General features: G+C 38.8%; 1 protein-coding gene across 1 annotated transcript; it reads right to left on the bottom strand.

Moving 5' to 3' along the window:
- Nucleotides 1-972: 972 nt before the first annotated feature.
- Nucleotides 973-20,987, bottom strand: utp3 (UTP3 small subunit processome component). The gene is made up of 16 exons (XM_039755819.1): nucleotides 20,475-20,987; nucleotides 18,054-18,135; nucleotides 17,769-17,825; nucleotides 13,177-13,233; nucleotides 12,767-12,890; nucleotides 11,935-12,003; nucleotides 10,409-10,530; nucleotides 10,164-10,316; nucleotides 10,006-10,077; nucleotides 7,361-7,401; nucleotides 3,835-3,931; nucleotides 3,618-3,740; nucleotides 2,853-2,995; nucleotides 1,838-1,898; nucleotides 1,371-1,478; nucleotides 973-1,141 (listed from the first exon to the last, which is right to left on the bottom strand). The coding sequence occupies exons 1-16, from the start codon at nucleotides 20,489-20,491 to the stop codon at nucleotides 1,052-1,054; spliced, it is 1,416 nt and encodes a 471-aa protein (XP_039611753.1). The 5' UTR covers nucleotides 20,492-20,987; the 3' UTR covers nucleotides 973-1,051.
- Nucleotide 20,988: the final 1 nt, after the last annotated feature.

The following is a 20,988-nucleotide window of genomic DNA, read 5'->3' as shown; positions in this document are numbered from 1 at the left end:
AGATGCACAGCCGACAAATCCGCAGCAACTGCATGATTCTATTATGTCAATATGGACCAAAATCCCCAAGGAATGTTACCAGCACCCTGATGAATCTGTGCCACACAAAATAATGGAAATTCAAAAGGCATAAGGGGGTCCAAACCCAGTACTAGCAAGGTGTACCTAATAAAGTGAATACCCCGGTTTGCGTATAATGTGCACTGTTGCAGAAAGTGTGTTCATTGTAATAAAGACAAATGAAATGCAGCTCAGTTTAGGGCCATGTCACAGTGCACAGCAGCATTTCCACCATATGCTTGAGGTGGAATAATAAAATTCACCACGTAAGCCATTACTGGTTATCAGAGATGGAGGGGACTGATTTACCTTCTGCAAAGAGCATTCTCTGTGAACGCTCGACTAAGATGCACAGTGGAAAGATGTCTTCCATTGCGGTTTTTGAAGAGTTCTTGGCCTGTTCTTGTTCCTTTATGGCCCTGCTGTATGAATGCTGATTTAGTAGACAAAGGCTTAGGCCTCCTTCCAGTCGACACAAAGTTCACTGCATGCACAGATTAAAAGCTATCATCATTTTCCTTTTATTGGAATTCCAGTCTCAACAGTTGTGGCTTACAAAGATTGGAGCTGTGATGATAATAATAAAAAAAAGAAAGAATCTTCCAAGTTGCATTTTATGTGTGCTTAAAAATAATTTGCTGTCTTTGACCCACATGTTGGGATGCCCACTTGTGCTGAAATGATCTTTGAAGCTGAATTTGGAGGAGAACACCTGGGTGAAGTTAAGTCGGTTCTGGGCTGGCCATTCAAAAACGCTATTAGTGAAAGAGAAGCAGACAAGTGTTTGTGGAGTCATGTGGTCCGCATTTCACACCAGACGACCAAGTGAAGACACAGTCCAGGTGAGCAAAAATGAACAATAATAAACCCTTAAGATACACGGCTCTCATGCACAGGAAACTAACTACTGCATCAGGATCTTTTTGTAACATTTATTTCACACTTGATTCCTCACTAAAAGTTCAAAAAACACACCACACCAATGGCAATTCTACTTAAGCTTAATGCTCTTCTTAACGCCAGCCCGAATGCCAGACAGTTCTCCTCCATACCGCTGCTCTTCTCTGCGGACCTCCAACACCTTAAAAAAAAAAAAACAAAGTTGGCACGAATGAAATTTTAAACAGCATAGCAGAATACTAATGTCACAATTTGTCTTGCAACAAGCGAGAAAGACAACAGACACCCATTTGTAGCCTGCAGTTGAGTTTCTTACTCTGCTCACTGACAAATGTAACTGTGACCACCGGCCGGCCAGCCAGCCAGCCAGCACCACACATCTGTTCTTATTCTCTTTTTAAGATGCCTACCTGGCCCTTTCTGCGAATTTTGGCCCGCCTGAACTTCTCACGGTGCTTGACCCTTGGATTCCGGTCAATCTTCTTTCTCCTTGGAGTGAGGCCTTTGTTCTTTGCAATCTGTAGGAGGAAACAGCAGCGGTCAAGTGTTGCTAACTGGACATGATCAGACTTTTTTTTGCGATTGTGCATCTAAGTCAGTTGATAATTATGAGAACATTTGTGAACGGCTCTGAATGTTTAAGGTGGTTCTGGGCTGAAATCATTTCAGAAGATCATGACTCTTGGTTTGCAACGCATCACTATTATGTAATACCCTTAAAGCTTTTGCAACGGTACTATAGCTGTTATAATTTACCTTAAAAAAAGCAAAACAAAAACAGTCTCTGTATGGCCTAACAGAAAAATGCCACCAGCAAAGCAAGTCATGGTTGTGCAATCTGGTGGATTGTAGTTGGATAAGGTGAATCTCCACAAACCTGGTAAGTGATGGCTCTCTTTCCATCTTCATCCACTTGTTCCTCATTCACCTCCTCTGACCTAAAATTAGAAAGGCAATCCTCACATCTTTAATACAAGAGAAAAGGAAACTTTTCGTAAAATAGCAGATGATGAAAAGTCATGAATAGCAAAAAAAACAATGAGTATACTGTAGGCAGCTCTTCAATAACCGATTCTGCTGCGGCGCAGTGTACTCTACTTTGTCCATACTGGTAAAAGGTGGGAGTAATGGGAGCTTCCAGTGTCATTAATAATTCATACAATGGGCGGTACAGGGAGTAATAATAATAGAGCAAATACATACACAGATACATACATACATTAAAAGTAAACTCTGATAGCTAATCACTAAAGTTCACTCACACTGCCACACAAATGTGTTTGAATGTACTTCATATCAGATTATACTTGACACTGCATACACCGAGAATCAATCTGTGCTTTAAACCAGAAGTCCTACTTGTCAATTAATTCTAAAAGTAGCCAAGAGACATTGAATTGTTTCAAGTCGTTATGGAGATGGTCTGTAATGTCCTTTAATAGAACATGTAGCTCAAAGAAATGTTTGTACACAAATTTGTAAATTCATTGTGCAATTTAAAAAAAACACCAAAGGCATAAATTTCAAAGGGAGTTTTGTTCTGAAAGGCGTGAGAGAAAAGACCTCGCACCAAAGAATGAGGATACTCACATATTTTTGGATTAGGATGCCATTTTCTAAAGTTAGGTGGGTCTCACCTCTGCTATTCCTTACTCAATTTTAATTTTCCCACAAGGACAGAAAGGACTAAACGCTCACTTTATATAATAGCCTACATTGCTTAGATATGCCGCTTAATGTTAACCTACTACTTGTGATGTACTTGCCCTGTGACTCTGACCAACTGTCATTACGCAATACCCTCATCATGTGTAGTGTTTCCATATTGAGAACAGTTACGTATCAACACTGTCAATGGCCTGCCATCTGCCCACAGAATGAAACCAACTTACCATTCTTTCTCAGCCTGTGCCCTCTTTCGTTTTAGCTTCAGCTTCTCCTCCAATTGCTTGTAATAATGAAGCGAGGCATCCTCATCCAGGTCTGCTCCAGAATCTTCAGCATTTTGTACCTGGCCTGCTTCATTATGTGTCACCTAAAAATACACACACAAGACCTTTGGTTTTTGAACTGGCTTATGTGGATAAAATTTTATAGATGCCATGTCCACTCCCTGCGCTTGCATTTGAAAATGCCTTCCTTCACCCTGCTTTCATGAGTCCAATACAATAAAAAAATACTCCCTTAAGACATACATTCATGTGGGACTCTCAACTTGCTTCCTTGCTGAATGATCTGATATTACAGTTATCTAGAAAATCACAGTTTAGAATCTGCTAATTTGGCAATCTGTGGCATGTATGCTCACTGAACGGTAACCCCATTTCCCCATGTTAATCAGGGAGGATTAACTGGGAGGTCCACTGGGCAATTTTCAAATCTGTACTGGTGTGTCTAACATAATTTCCTGCACTGAATGTATAGTCAATCAAAAGAATAACAGTCAGTATACACATATCATCATTTCCAGTCTAGGATGCTTTAACATTTGTGGCCAGAACTTCTAGAACAGATTCTGGCTACTGCTATCAACCACAGACTGGATTAGGCTCAATGGATAAAATGATGCCTGGACAAAAATGGAAAAGATAGTTTTGGAGGAAAATGGTGTGAAGATTAATAGCTAGTTACACAGCAGAAATTCCCATGCTGCTCACCTTATTGGCGGCCTTGGCTTGTTTCTTTTGTTTCTTGTCTTTCTTTACAAGCGGCTCAGTAGAGAGTAACTGCCGAATTTGGGAAGCCAGCTCAACATCCACAGCTCCTAATTTGTTAATCAGCTACAGGATGAGAAAGAGATTCAACCACCACAGAACTTCAAGGGGCTTTCAGGTAGTACTTTAGCACTCTTGAGTGTGAAATAATAATACTTACATTTCTGAAGGCAAGTAGCCTTTCTATCACAGGATGGTTGTGTACTGGAATTCTTCTGGCCTTTAGAACTAAATAAAAGCTGATATTTGTGCAGTAACTAGAAAAATGGTAGGAAAAAACACAGGTTTAATAAAGATAATGCATCAGTTTCAAATCAGAGTAAAGCAGAACAAACCCTTGGTAACCAAAAAAAGTCAAACCAATATAAAACATGAGAAGGCTGAATGGTTTTAAAATTGTATTTACTGCTATTATATACATAAAATGTGAAACATGTTTATCAGACACTTTATAAAACAGGTACAAGCCGTTGTATTTCTGATCTTTATTTTGCTGCAAGCTATGTGACATGTATTTCTTTATATATACAGTAATCCCTCGCTATATCGCGCTTCGACTTTCGCAGCTTCACTCTATCGTGGATTTTATATATAAGCATAACTAAATATATAATGCCGATTTTTCGTGGGTTCTGTGGACAATCGGTCTTTTTACTTCCTGTACATGCTTCCTCAGTTGGTTTGCCCAATTGATTTCATACAAGGGATGCTATTGGCGGATGGCTGAGAAGCTAACCAATCAGAGCACGCAGTAAAGTTCCTGTGTGCTGAATGAGATGTTAACCAGGAAGTCTCGTCTCGCTCATTCAGCATCAACGTGTTTCGCTGTGTAAAGAGTTAACTTTTGTGCTCTTTTGTGTTTATCTTTGTGCATAGTCAAGCCCTTCATTATGGCTTCAAAACGATCTGCTCCTGCTACTGCTTCAATGAGGCTACGATTCTTTTTATTTAAAAAAAGTAGGAAAGGAATATAAGATCTACGGCCACAGTGTCCTTTTAACCAGGGTGCAAAACGAGTTGTAAGTGGATGTAATAAGGCAGTAGTCTGGATGGAATCTGCTTTAGGGATTTGGATTGACTGCCGGTTAGAAGAACAACGGCGGTGATATACAATCACTATAACTATAATTAATTTTCTACTTACAGTACTTAATACATGTACATACTGTGAACTTTGACCTGGACACACACAGACGGACAACTTAGTTCCACCACACACTATTTATTTACACTATTTACAAATTACGTGCAACCCAAAACCCCAGTGCCTCTTGCACCGATTCCCCAAAGTCCAGGGCTCACAGTCTCTGTGCCTATCTTTCCTGGCCGCCTCCAGTCCTCTCTCCAGCTCTGTCCACTTCCACCCGACATCCACTGCTCACTGAAGGGAGGCGGCCCCTTATATAAGGTGTTCCCGGCATTCTTCCCTTGGCCACGCCCCAGCGTGGCGGAAGTGCCGGCTGTCCTCCCGGCAGCTCCCCGGGTGTCCTCCAAAGTCTTCCCCCCGGCACTTCCTGGTGTGGCGGAAGTGCCGGGCTCCCGGGATAATCAGGCACTGGGGCGCCGCCTGGCGGTGGCCACGGGTCCCTACAGGACTGGGCTTCCAAGCCCTTTACCCGAGGCCCCCAACATAACCAGGACGGACGCCCCCTCGCGGTCTGGAGGAGGCACAAGCCCTCCTCTCGTCCTCCTGGGCGTCCCGGCCGGACCACAATACGTTTAGTATCACTGTACACACACATTTACTGTATACTATTTTTCTTGCATTGTACGTATTTATTGCTGGTGGCCTGTCTATTGTAATGGCTGTAACATATGTGATATCGGAGACACTCAATATCTTTAAAATAATATTTAGGTTTTACTGTATATAAACAGTGTGTTTACATTCATAATTTCAATGAATCTTACCTAATATCTAAGAGAATACAAAGGGTTTATGCTGTATAACTGTGCAGGGAATATTTATAAACAGTGTGGGAGAGTTTATAAGGGCTTAAAATATATAAAAATAACCATACAAACATATGGTTTCTACTTTGCGAATTTTCATCTATCGCGGAGGGGGTCTGGAACGCAACCCCCACGATCGAGGAGGGATTACTGTAAAACCCCACTCCTTGTAAAAGCATTAGCAATATAAAATGAGGCAACAAATAGGTTTGAAGGTATCACCTTAAGAAATACATGTTACTGTCAAAATGTGAAATTATGCATTGTATAGATTGCCTAGGAAATCTATAGAATATTGAAAATGGGATGTCAAAGAATGAAACAATTAAAATTTCAAACACTGCATTCTATGCAATGCCAATAGGCAAACCTCATCTTATATATAAATGTCTCCACGTAGAAGTGTGTGTGTCTGTCTGTCTGGCTGAGAAGTGCAAGGCTACAGCATGAAGCTCAGAGTCGGCAAGGCAGCCCCAAGTTAACGAGTCGGAGACAAACTCGCCTAGCGACTAATACACACGTGAGGCGAGCACACTGGCAAAATGAAACCCCCGCGGAGAGAGAAACTCGTTTACCCGCTGATGGACAAGGGGGGGTGAGCATGTCCACAAAACAAAACCGCCGACTCTGCACTTCAATTTTTTTTCTGACGATTTCAATAGTTTCTAGGAGCCTGGGCTTTTTACAGCACGGGCTTACACAGCTAGTTCTGTATAATGCTTATGGAAAGTATATAAGTAACGCACATATTTGATGCTTTGCATAAAAACGTCACACATTCTATAGAATGCCTAAGAATTCTAAACAATTCTTGCATTTCACACATTGCTGGTAACATACAAAACAGTAAAAGAACAAAAAATTACCCACAAGTACACCTGCTTCCACAGTCGGAGTTAAACAGGATAAGGCACCGATCATACTGGAAATGTCACTATAATCTGTAGCCAGTTCATTTGTACTTGGGTTTAAAATGAAGAACTCTGCTGTATAGTCATGTGAGCAAATAAATATTGCTTACATGGTGTAGGCAGACTATGTTGTCTCTAATTAAATCTAGCTTATAGAATTAGCTATTGCTCGGTGTGTGTAGGGAGTTGTCTGGTTTATTTAATTTAATGTTTAAGCCTTAATTTTATGTTTACTGGGTATTTAATTAGAAAAACCTGCCATTTGTCTGAGATTTCTCCATTTAGACTGGATTCAAGAATAATGCAGACTTTCAGAACACAGGCATGTCACACCCCCATTCTCCCACTTTGCCAGCCCTGTACCTATAAAATGTTGCACATTTTTCAGCTTTCTCATAAGGGCTTCATAAAAGTGTAAAAAAAAAAAAAAAAAATTTTAAAACCCTATTAATGTATATGATACCACTACTTTTTTTTGCTCTTAGTTTCAAATTTTCTACTTTCAAATAGAACACATCTATGCTCGACCTTCATTCATCTCACACCACAATGATACCAAAAAACTAAAGCAATCAAAGACAGTACAGAAACGTATGGAATGTTTTAGCATGATCAAAAGAGAAAGGATGGTTGAGCAGTCTAAACTTGATCCTTCTTTGAAAACTCTTTAAGTTGACAAAATTCAATATTCCCTCTACAAAGTCTAGGTTTAATAACAGAGTTTGAACTCACTTCTGTTCAAGGTTACTTCCCCTAAACTTAAATTAATCCTAAAGTCCACTCAACTTTCAGATATCATAATTAGTGTAATAATATACTTACTTCAAATAAAGCTGATGTTTCATCTGAAGGTAACTGGCACCCTAAGAAACAAGATCATAAGTTTAGGAAATATATTTTAAAGATTGGAATTTAAAGTTTCTTTAAAATAACCTATCTGTAAGAGCCATATTTTTAGTTATGTTATGTTAAACTGATATAAATAATTACCTAATTATGTTAAAACGTTTGGTTACGTACACACACGCTACGCTACATGTCAAAGACTGCAAATACAATTATTAAAAAACATTTGTTATCTCTTGTTCCAGTTGTACCTTCAGCACCATTCCTCTGTATTCATGCGTGTTCGTCTCTTCACCAGTGCTCGTTCTCAAGCTTGTTCCTGTAATGCCTGCTTCTCAAACTCGTCATTTTCAAAGCACCTTTGTTACCTCCTGTCAGGTTTTACACTTGCTGTCTTGTACACCTTTACTCCTCCTTGTGCATCTCACACTTGCACTTCCTCTTTGGATTGTGTTACCAAAGCCAAACCTGCCAATCAGAATGCTCAGAAGGACTGGACACAAGGACTCTACTGTTTGGAAGGACTGGGGGCAGAGAGCATTGGTGAGGCAGTACCCCTCCTGGGCGGCTGTGGCACCACAGATTCCCGCAGGGCACGCTGGGAACTGGAGTGTGGCATAGTCCTGTTGAATTCTGTGGTAGCCACCGGGGGAGCTGCAGAGCCCTATAGTGGACTTCTACCACACCTGGGAGTGATTCTGGGTAATCTTGATGAGCCACCTGGAGCACTGCCAGAGTCGGGAGAAGGTGGACAAAGCTTGCCTGAGAGGGAGTGGAGACCGAAGGACAGAATGAAACAGGAAGAGAAGAAAAGTAAAATAAAGGACTGAGATTTATGTTGTGCTTAGCTACTGTGTTGTGGGGAGAGAGAAAACGCTCCCCAGCTGTAAATAAACCATGTGTGTTGGACTAGAACCTGTGTCTGCCCGTTTGTGTCAGGTTAGGGTGGCTGTACGCGCCCCAGTGGTCACTTTGAGAAAGTGCAGGTTTTCATTCATGTTTGTAAAAGTGCTGAAGAAGTAGGCATCAGTAAAAGTTTGTTTCACACAATTTTGACTTAAATCTACCAGGCACTGTGCTGCTGCAAAATCTGACCCACCTCTCTTGATGGATGGGCAAAAAGCGAACTGTGTCACAGTCAGGATTTGTTAGATGTTTCAGAAAGTTTTCATCAGCATTTGAACAATGTCATAAAACAGGTGATGAAATTTGGGTGCACTGTCCCTGCTAACATTTTTTGTTCCTGAAGTTGAAATCCATCCTGAAAGGTTCAAGATTTCAAATGCTAGACAACTCACTATGGTACCAACTCAACATTTCACAAAACAAATTCCAGGACGCATTACAGAAATGGAAAAATTGTTGGGAGCTGGGCATAAATAGAAGAAGTTGTAAGCATATTATGATTTTTTTTTTTTTTTATATAAAGTTCGATTTCTCCTTGGACAGAAATTGTGTTTTATACACACACACACACACACACACACACACACAGATTCCAATTTAACCTCTAGAAGCTAACTTGTAAATGGAATCTCCTGCATAATTTATTTCTTGTCATTCTGACTATAGACTAGTTTAGTCTTTGTTCTTCCTTGCAGCTGGAAATGCAAGGAGGACAAACAGTTTCAAACTGTACTAAGATAGTAATCAAACAAAGAAACCATTTCTCCTTTTTATTTTGTGAGTATAGTAACTTTTTCCTGAATTTTTGTAAGCTTTCTTTTTCTTAATTTTCAGTGATGAACTTTATTAAACTGTGTATTTTCTTTCATTACACATTTGACTTCTACTTATCCTAACTTACCAACTCAGTAGCTGCTTGATTTTGAGAACACAGAAAAGACGTAGCTACTCTACCCACTTCTCTTATATTACATAATCTGCTTGCTGACAAGCCTTCTCCATTATTAGATTTCATTTATCTTCACATTTCACACTTTTACATTGTTTTTGATCATATCTGCTTGCTTCACTAAGCATAAGGAAGGGCAGCATGATTAAAAAAATGATATTCCTGTACAACTAACATTTCTAAAGGGTGATTGAGGGTTGAAGTAACCAAAGACACTTCTTAGTACCTTGTCCCATATATCTGTGGTTCTTTATGTGAAGTGATATTTCCTTACATTTTACAGGATTCAAGTGCAGAAAACATGATTTTTAAGTAATAGCTGGCATTACCCTTACTTTTATAATTTTCCACACCTCTGTCCTGTCACTTCTTAATCTACTCCTGCTTAAATTCAAAATATTCAACCCTCACCCTTTTCTAATAGCGTATTTATAATAAGTCAAATTGCTTTAATTATGGACTCTCTCTTGGTGTTGATTGTTACTGCATTGATAACAGTTACATACATATTTCCCAGATGTAACCTTAGAAATGCACTTGACAGCGTAGTCATAAATATTCTGACTTCCACTTCACATAGTACAGAATACAACATCCCTGCCCAACTTTAGCAAACTATACATTTCATGCTCATTTGTCTAAATTGTTCATTATTTTATTCCTGCTGTAATGCTGGAATCATGCCATTGACTGATCTCAAGACTTATTATTAGAAAGAACCAAAATAACAATGGCAGCACCAATAGGTGAAAACACAGCCACTTACTTCTCCAGGAGGAATCTTGCCATTATTCACCATTTCCAAAAGAGGCTCGAGCTCATCTTTGAGTTCAGTCAGCTACAAGACAAAGCTCAACAAGTTAACCGTGAAGAGTGCTTCAATTTTTTGTAAATTCATACCTGCAGCATCTTCTACTCTCTGACCTTGGCTTTAAAGTCTTGTATGAGTTCTACTAGCTCTGGCGACTCCTTCTTCAGCAACTTCAGTTTCTGTTTGCTAGACATATTTTCCAAGTCTTTGGTAATTTTACCCTCCTTCTCAGTCTCCTTTTGCCCTTCCTGTTCCTTAGAGAATTCCTGTCGTGAATAAAACCATGCAATGAAAGATCTGTCTTGCATGGGAAGATGTGCAAAGCTGTGAATACGTTTTTTCTATCCTTTTTAGATACCTGAAGCAGATTCAAATCGTAATCCTCTTCACTTAGGATGCCAACAAGGCGGTTCTGGATGCTCTTGGCTTCCTGTTCCTCCTCCTCTTCTTCCATGGCTATCTCCTCTTGGGATTTGGCCTCTGGTAAAAACAAAAAGGTGCATATATTTTATTACCATAACAGCTGCATGGAATTTGATGTGATGAAAATCATTAAAATGAAAACAAAGTCAACAGTAAACATCATCCACTTATAACCAGCAAGCTATTAGGCAATTTAACCTCTGCACTAATGTTATAGAAATCCAGAAGGCTCTAAAATCAAATGTTAAATCCATGCATTTTACAACCTGCGGGAAAGTAAAGTTATGAAACCTGGTAGACCCAAGTTTGAATGATCTATGAGGTTTACCAAGCAGAAGCAGAGAATGCAGAATATGTACAGGTTGTGACAGGTCAAATAAGATTACAATCTCCTTACATTTTAGTCTGGAAGTGTCATTTCATGGTGGAGAGACGTCAACCATCTCCTTTACTAGTAGTCAATAACATTCTCCCTTTTTGTACACAGCAGAGATGGTACCATATCATATACTGACCGAGAAGGCCAAAGCAATTTCAAGGACTACAAAAGGTTCAATTCTTAAAAAGACACTCTGAATTTCAACTTTTTCAGAAAGAACAGCTTCTGGCAATTTTACTGACTACAAAGGATGCAATGATTTTCCATGAGAATGTTACAAGTTGTAGTTACCAGAAACATGAAATTCTCCATCAATCTTACAGCCTTGCCACTAACAAATAATGGGGAGAGCGATCTCTAAAGTTTACCATCACCTCTTATTACTAATTGCCATTTATCTCTAGGCTACAATCCTTCAATCATCATTCCTGTATGCAGACTCAAAACAATCTGACATTAGCCTCAACAAGAGTGTTGTTACCAGTAAACCCGACCATGTGAACCTGCATGTGAAATCCAGCTAGAATTAGGAGTACTGATAAAACCACCCATAGAGCTACCAATACTTCAGGTGAGACAGAGATGCTTCCCTTCAATTTCACCTCTTGCTTCCTGTCAGTAAAGAAGACCAATAGCCAACAATACAAGGATTAATGCCCATGTCCATCAGTCCATCAAAAAGGTGATAGTGTGAGAATTGTATTAAAAGTAGATCTGAAGTTAATAAAAAGAAACTAAAGTGAGGTGCAAATTGTGACATGCTTCACTGACCCACATAAACACAGATGACTTTTAAGAGAAGTGAACATTAATTAATGTTCCCAAGTAACATGGGAAAAGCCAAAATAAGATAAAGGCAATAGGTTGTTCCTATTTCAGCTTAGAAGTTAGGATCTGTCCCGATTGGAGAAGTGGCCAATCTTGTAAGTGATAGGGAGCAAAACTCCACGTACCATGTGTTTTCACAAAAAGCTCCGATTGCAAGTAAAAAAAAAAGCTAACCGCACAGATGAATGAATCCTAACAGATGGGGATTATTAAATACAAACACACAAAATAATCACTCAACATGGCATACTTACTGATATCAGAGTAATCTGTGTCATAGTACGTCTTTTTCCTGTGTCCCCAGGCAAGCTCGTTTGGAAGATCTGAAAGATTAAGACAACACAATTGGCTAAAGCACACAGTTGCAAGGTAACTCAGACATAACAGTGGCTCTTAATCTAACCTGATAGACATAAATCATGTAAAGTGTACAATTTTATTAATGTTCATGATTACAAGCAAAGCAAAAATATGAAAAGAAATGCGAAAGGGTTAAATTCCTGGAATATAATGTGAAGGACATCCAGCCCAAAAATGTAGAAAACTTTGCTCACACTGCACTATTCTCTAGGATTAAACAAAATCCAAGCTGGATAGATAATTGTGGTATTGCTTAACAAAGGTAATTATGAATGAACCACAAAGTTTTATCTGTATGCAAAGAATAAGTCAACCACGTTAATGTAACATTCTCAGGCCTGCTTATTCCAATTCAGAGTCACCAGGGGTCAGAGCCTATCCTGGCAGCTCCAAGTGTGTGGCAGAAGACACCCTTAGGCAGGGTGCCAGTACACTGCACTCACACCACAGAGGGGCCAATGTGAATTCCCCAATTAATCGGAAAATACATGGCTTTGGGGATGCAGAAGGAAAACAATGCAAAGACAGAATGCACTAACTCCACACAGACATCTAGATGTGGGATTCATCAACTGTTAATGTATTAGACCGCATAGTGGTGCAATCTTTCATAAGCAGTGTTCCGCATAGCAGAATGCAAGTATTAAGGAACTTAAAATCAATAAGTGAACATTTGCTCCACAAGAGACATAGAAACAGTTGAGTTTCTATGTTGCAATTTCTCACCCTCATCTTTCTTGCCCTCCAAGTCACTCTCCATATCACTCGGTTCTTCTTCATAGTTATCATCCTCTGCTGCATCCTCCTCCTCCTCCTCGGACTCAGTCAGCTCCAGGCCCATGACCTCCTCCTGGTCAACAAGTACAAAAGCCAAGACTTCTGTATTTGTTTCCATTATTTTTACCAGTATTACCAAGCCACAATTATAATCACAGATTTTCTGCAACTTTTTGAATATCAAAGCAAAACTACTCATTTGCTGGGTTGATAGTGATACACCTAATTCTTTCCAAATTGGATTAGACCAGTATTGTTGAACTCTGCAGTGGCTTACATTCAAGGTGGAAGGTTTAGAAAGAAGACAAGGATGGTTTTCACAGCAAGGCTAAGGCTAGAATAGTACATATGTCCCTTACCTCATCTGGAAGTACTTCTTGATCGCTGTCAAGATCAATCCCCTGACCCATCAGCTTCTACACAGGAATAAAGAAGAAAGAGGAGTCCTAAGTGTTATGTTATTTTAAAGTAGTCCAGAAAATGCCAACATTCTAATTACAGTGATTCATTGTGTGGTAGGTGTGGCAACGTGCCATCAGCGCATGCTCCCAACCTTCTCCTCCCAATTTCACTTAAAAATCTACCTCTACAGTATATTATCAGCTTTCATAGCCTGACCAATAAGTGTTAAAAAACCTGGTAGGGTAAAAAGGTGTTAAAAATCTGGTGGAGTGAGTGGCCCGTTTGCCCGAAACACTGCTGAAAGACTCTTGGAATTGCCCAGTTACAATTACGGCTAATGGCCAAATGTGTCCCTGCAATCCAAGATTCTAGCCTTTTATTAAAAGCCAAGCAATATCACAATAACCTGACCATGAGGGCATACAAGTCCTCCTACTGCCACCCAAAGACATGGCAGACTTCAGCATGCCTTCCATCATCCTGTTGTGTACTAGAAGTAAGCTGGTGCTCCATGAGTCACTTGTTCAAGGTCTCCATACCCAATACTGGGGTATTTGTATAGGTGTTTGCTGTCATTGTTAACGATATCATTACCAGCACATCTCCCACCTGGGTATCTTCAGGTCCTGCACTATGGCAGTCCTGCTGCAATTATAGTCCCTGCAGGATATTGTTTCACAACATACATGGATGTGTAAAGGTGTTTTTTTTTTGTCTGTTTTGTTTTTAACATGGAGAATCCAGGATCACATTTTGATTCTTAAACTTTCATGCTTAAATTGTATTATTTGAAACAACTCCAGGAAGATACTGCATGTATCAGAGGTTGGGGGTAAGTGATTCACGAAGAGTACTGCAATATTTTCTTATCATGACATATAACCAATACACTAAAAACTAGGCTTATAAGGATGTTAACAATTAACTCATATTAAGGACCTAAACCAAATCTTATTCATTAAATGATTAAATTTGCACTGGGAGATTTAATTGTCTTGTTACTTCAATTATTGGATTACTCATTGACCTGATTGTTTAAATAGAAGAAAGGGCAGTACTTACTACTTATGCTACATATAAGATTGTTTTTCAAATGGAAGTGGATTAGACAACATCAGTGAGAAACATTAAAAGCAGAATTGGCTTGGTGGCATTTTAAGCAAAGATGTGACAAAATTCATTGTAAAACATGATGCATCAAAGGAGTTAAATGATGCAATCCCAGGCTAACCTACATAACACAGCTATCGTTAAAAGTATAATATAGGCAGGTATTAGTTGGTCAGTAGCAAGGATTGTGTTAAATATGCTTAAACAAATAAAGTGGACCTGCATTACAAGCTCTAAGACCACCAGACTGCTACTACCTTCTCTAGTTCAATGTGGTCTATCTCTCACATCTTTATGTTAGCCAAAAGCTTATCCTTTATGTGCTTTCATTGACCTCCCTAATCTGAGCACCTTCCTCAAGCCAACAGTCTTTTATGTGAGTGGCATGGCCTGTCCAACAAACCTGGGCGGACAACGAGAAAAGACTCCGTGTCCAAGATGCCAAAGATCTGAAAAAGATCAGTATTCAGGATTTTGTCCTCCCAGTTAACGTGGATGATTTCCTGGACACATTGCATATAGAGCTCAAGTGTCACAATGTTGCGGTGAAAGAGTTTTCACAACTTAGTGTCACAGAGCAGTCAGTTTCAAGTGTCTTGAAGGCAGCAATCTTCATATTTACCTGTATGACATATTTATCTCACAACTATTTGGACAGCTTTGACAAGACAAATACTAATATCTACATCAACATTCATATCTATAGAGAGAGGGACACCAGTCATCACTGCTTTGATACTTTTAAATAGACAGTAAGAGGGGAAGTTACTGTCCTCCTGACCACAATGGACTGTGTTTTACAGTCAGTTCAATCACTCTTTTCCTTGTTTACATGGATGGCCAAAGCATCTTTGTAGTCTTCACGATGAATTTAACGATCTGACAAGCAGCTTGTGCCACACAATATTAATGATATGCATTTCACTATTAACACTCTTGGATGTGATAATATGGTTTAGCATATGCCAGAGTTTGGAACACAAAGATATCAATGCAGATGACCATACTTGCCTAAAGACTGGGCCATGTGCTGGCATTGTTTGTATTTGTTGATGTTACATTTGCTGACAATGATGTTAAATGCCAATTTATGTTGAAAGCGGGTTTGAAGCTACAAACGTGGTTTTGGAATTTTTATTTCTAAGGGGGTGATAACGTAGGACATTGGGCCATGCACTGATATCAACTATGGTATCACCTTTTCTATTATTTTCAGAGCACTTAATGTATTTTTGTTTAAGACTGAACTTCATGGTAATTAAATTTACTATGATTTAATCTATACATATAAAAGAGAGTTGGGATCTGAGAGACTGTGTTTGTGGAAGGCTGGAGAGTTAAGGCGTGTGGGGGAGTCACATGATCATCTCCCCTCCCATTCACGTTATTGCATTCACTTCGTTTCGTTCCGAGCTGAGCTCCGCAGCGGACGCGGTCTTGCCGTTCTTTTTCCTTACTGTTTAGTCCTCTCTCCTTTACTGATTTATACAAAGGAGAGTTGGGATCCGAGCGACTATATTTGTGCGTTTGTGGAGGGATTGAGAGTTAAGGCAGGTGGGGGGAGTCACGTGATCATCTCTCCTCCCATTCACCTCATTTCATTCTCTTCATTTCGTTCCGAGCTGAGCCCCGCAGCTGACGCGGTCTTACCGTTCTTTTTCCTTAGTGGTTAGTCCTCTCTCCTTTACTGATTTACTGTTTACTAGACGCAGTACTTACCGAATAGCATTTTTTCCTTTAGTGTTTCTTAGTGTTTAGTAGACGTGGTGTGCCGGTGTTCCGGTTTACTGTTACTTTCTACTTTGTTTTTGTACTTTAGTGTTTAGTACACTTTTACTTGATCTCATTTACTGTACTGTTGTTCCCGGCTGTGTTGCCGTTTTTCCTGTTTCTATTTTTTATGTAGCATGTTCACAAATTAGTCATAGAGAAAATGTATATATTTTGGCTGCAGGAGAACAAACCAAAAATGTTGTATATAAATAAGCTCTATAAGTCGCATGTAGATACATAATTATTCCAACTACAGCGACTGCAGCGAAGCGCACGTGGTCTGCTAGTGTTGTAAAAGAGAACATGGAGGGGAGAAAAAGAACTCAAGAGGATGAATACTTTTCATGGGTACTGTGACAAGTACCTTAACAGTGGCGAGAGTCTTCCTGAATATGCATAGATCATCAGTTCTGACAGAGCAATGTTTGTTCTTGGCTACTTAGGGCCACTGCACACAGATGAGTGCTTGTGCACACTAGCAAAAATAACATCAATTCACACAACTACATTCTGCAGTTTGTGACAGATTGTTCATTTAGCCATACAATTAATTCTTGTAAGTGCAACACAAAAATAAATCCTTTTCTGGGAAATGTATTTTTGCAGTATTTTCGGTATTATAAGGCATGATGTCTCTTTTTAACAATTAACAGTAATTAAAAAGATGTCCATTACTAATCACAGGATGTTTAACATTTGCAAGCTTAACCTGATATTTTTTTTTTACCTTTCATGTTGTATTTGGAACACATGGATCAAAATCAAAAGGTGTCACAGATGAGGTTTTATAATCATAATCAGTTTACAGTTTAAAAAATACAGAATTTGAGAGGTTTTAAAAACTCCACCTTGACCTGCGTGGTGGTAATAAGGTAAGTGCAGGTGCTCCTTAGTTTCAGGAGTCTGGGTTCAAACTCCAACTTAGTCACTCTCACAATTAGTTTTTCACCTGGCATTTCTTTCAAATCACAAGAACTTGAATAACAAATTCAATAGTAAATCAAAGTGAGTATACCAGTTAGACCTTCTGGAAAAAGTTCTAACACCATGCCTAATGTTCCCAAGACAGAGATGTGGCCAGCCAGAATCTAAAACTGGATTAAATGAGTTCAGGAAATGAACTGACCTACGTTTGGTTAATATTAAGTATTTGTCTTGTATAAAGAAATACATTTTTGCATAGGGTATAAGTACATATTTTTCTTTTATTTTCGAATGTTTGCAGAATTTTCAGAACTGGGAAAGACATCACAGACCATTTGAATTTGAATAAGCTGAGACCGTATGGGTTCCACAGTCCAAGTCAGAAATTCTAAATATGGAGTTGTCCTGGAAAAAGTAGCAGTGAAGGAAAAAGCTTCAAAGAATTTATGCATGCAATTAATGCCCCACTGACTAAGTGGATTTTCAATGTGCCTGTTTCACAAGACAATAACTAAGCCTTTCAGGCAAGTCTTCCTCGTGTATAGAAAGGGTGCACTTCATTGGCTCATATCCCATCTTAGATAAAAAGATGAGCTGTACACAGAACAGATCTGCACTTGCCAACAATGAGGCATTAAGAAATATTTCTGTCAAGTCTTTTCAGTTTTTTTCCCCCAAAATGTGCTTATAAAATGAACAAGTAACTGCATCAGATTTAAAGATGTAAAGTTAAAACACTTACTTCGATCTTACTCTGATGGAAATCGTCAACTTCATCTTGATAATACTGGGACGATTTCTGGCAACAACATGGAAAAAAAAAAATTTAAAGATTGAGAAAAAAGTCCCGCATTCTATAAAAAGCAAAATCAATAAATTATTATTATTTAGTTATGCTGTGCCAGCCTGGAACTTTGATAAGACATTAAATCATTAAACAACATTTAGGTCTAACCCTACCCTACCCCGCAGCTCATCTTAAGTTTTTTCCTCAACACCATCAATAGATTCAGTCACGGTATCTTACCTTATCTGGATCCTTAACATTCTTGCCTTGCAAGGAATCATCACTATCATACTCCTTTTTTTGGGGCTTCCGTTTCACTGGTCTTCAAGAGAGAGAAAAAAAGTGATCATCAAATACCATCAACCAGAACAAGTGGAAAAATTATTAGCACATCAATACTGCACAGCGCAATGATTACAGCTGTGAAAGCATGAACTGGCAGCAGAACTTAATAATGGTAGGTTTTCAGAAAACAGTATAAGAAAAATCAATACCTTCGACTGATCTGGCTTTTTTACTCCTTCTCTAATAACAAGCCAAGCTTATTATACTCAAATGCTCGTCAATTTTTTCTGAATTTTATATAGGTGTATCAAAGCACAGCAAAACTAGGTTTGTATAACAAGATAAAGAATTAATCAAGAAAATTAAAATGCACAACAGTGAATGAGCTAATGTTTGTATATGGTCTTCTAATCAGATTAAACAAGCATGAGCTTTCTGATAAAACTTTAAAAAGCCCATCTGTGGTACTAAATATTTTCCAAAATCTCAAAAGGGCAGGAGCAAAAGTGGACAAACCTGGTAAACACCATTTTAGAAGAAGCAAAGCTGTTGGGACAAAAGGTGGCTTAAACCAAATATAAATGCGAGAGGTATGAAACCCTAAGGTAGCTGCAGTAATCAAAAGGTTTTCTTGTTAAGCACATTAGTATGCAGCAAAATACGGACTTAAAAGCATTCACTGTTCTCCAGAAACATTTTGCAAACTTTTACTGGGTCTGAATACATTTGCAATACACTGTAACTTCACTCTCAGGGGTTATTTTTCCATGGGTTCTAAATTTTAGAGCAACACTGAAGGGAAAATGATAATTGGGTCCAATTTATGGGAATACCCTTAAAAAGACTTACTGCTTTCTCGATAGATATCAGTCTTGTGACACCAGTCACCAGGTTCATAGATATTTAAGCATTTAGCTATATGTTACTACTTTGTAAAATGCTGGCTTCCTTAGTGCATCAGGGTCAATGCATATGCAGATGCAGGTTTGATTTCAAAACACTTGTGCAAAAAACTTGAAGCACATCTAAAGATAATAATGTGGACTACAATTTAACTATTAAATATTTGATGACTGTTCAACAACCAGAGGGTCACACCTCTCCAGAATTTCCATTTCTCTAAACCAGTGATGGTCAACCTCTGGCACCAGGAGCTGAAATCAGCTGTCAGAGCATGAAGAAAAAAGCAATTTGTCACATTATAATTCTGGTGATTAGGAAGCATACAAAGGTGATAATTTTGCATAAACAGTAAACTTTGATGACACATCTGAATGGGGCGATTTAAAAAGGGTTTTGGACAACTTTCAAAACTTCTGTTCACTGCTCTCCTGGGTGAAAAGACAGATGTATCAGGTACAGATGGCCCCTTAAGGAATTTCAATCTGTTAATAAATGAAAGGAGTAACATGCAGTTGTGATGGAGCTCGTCTAGCACCACACATTGAAACAAAATTACAGGGTGCTCATTTGGTCTGTTGTCAGTCGTGACAAGCTGATGACTTTATTTGAATCTATTATAGGTAATAATTTAAAAATATGACACTGAAGTGTATTGATGAACAAAACCTCTACTTAAAATGTCTCATACATCATCCTGGATGTAGATGACATGTGAAAAATATTTTAGCTTGCATAACAGGTATTTGCATTGTTTACCTGTCACTTTGCACTGTAGGCAAAAGTGTTTTTTGAAAGTAAAATCCTCCTCTACACTTTACAGACCTGTGAATAATGTTGTTTTTGACAAAGTACAAATTGTACTGCATAGTATCACTTAATACTGAACAACTCTTAAAGTTTATTGGTAGATAAACAAAAGTGCCAGAATAATGTTTTTACATGTTTTTCCTCGCTCTCTCTAGATCTTTCCGTCTTGAAATTGACATTTGAGGGTTTAGACTCTCATTTGTTTTATGATATTTCACATGGAAAGGTTTTAAACTTGATTAAACCTACACAAAATTAAGGACAAACTTAAATTCAGTAGAGCTACACATGAGGAATGCAGGTACAGCAATGGTGCACTGAACGGGAACTGTAAGGAACCTAAATCAGAAGTCGTTAAGCAGTCACGAAATCCAAATCGGGATCGCTGAAGCCTATCCCGGCACCATCAGGAGCAAAGCCTGGACAGGGCGGCTTTCCTTCGCTAGGCTCGCTCAAACGTTCCCTCACAGCAGGACACTTTGGGGTCGCCGATTAAAACCATGCTTACAAAGTAACAGAATTAATCTAACATATGAATTCTTAAAAAAAATACACTATATTTACGCTTATGAAACTTGACCAGCCTAAGTGAAATTTAAAAATCAATGCTCCCCACTTTGATAAAAGCCACAATCTATTAAAGAAACGTTGCAGACTGACACTCACCGTCTTACCCTCCCCATGTTGAGTCGCCTTACGTCCACGTGCTTCCGCCTGGTGCAACTTTAAAAAACTGCCCGACCGGTTCTGAGGTCGAACTGCATACGACTTTGAAACTTGCTTACTGTGTTACCAGGGTAGGAAATTTAGTACAAGTGATACCCGAGATTAGGAAGTTGTTTGTTGTTGATTTTTTTTATAATATCAAACAATGTCTAAATCAACTAAATATTTTGAAAGGTACTTTTCTTTGCAAGTCGGAACCAGTCTTCTCCAAAGAGGCATTCGCTAAAACTTTACAGGGGTGGTCGATCATTTAAAACTTTGTAGTCTTTGCTAAATATTTCATAGAGCTGACATATTAGAATTTAAAGTGCTAACTTTCTTAATTTTAGTTAGTTTAACATATGCTTGACTGTTTTATAATAAGAATTCGCCTTTAGGCTTTCTCAAGTTGCTTTCCTAGGACGCTCGTCTCTAAGTCACATATGGTTTGCTCCGTTGCCAAGGCTGCCTGGTG

This window comes from Polypterus senegalus, chromosome 6 (assembly GCF_016835505.1).
Source record: "Polypterus senegalus isolate Bchr_013 chromosome 6, ASM1683550v1, whole genome shotgun sequence".
Taxonomy (NCBI): Eukaryota; Metazoa; Chordata; class Cladistia; order Polypteriformes; family Polypteridae; genus Polypterus; species Polypterus senegalus.
This window is presented reverse-complemented; position numbering and strand designations above follow the sequence as displayed.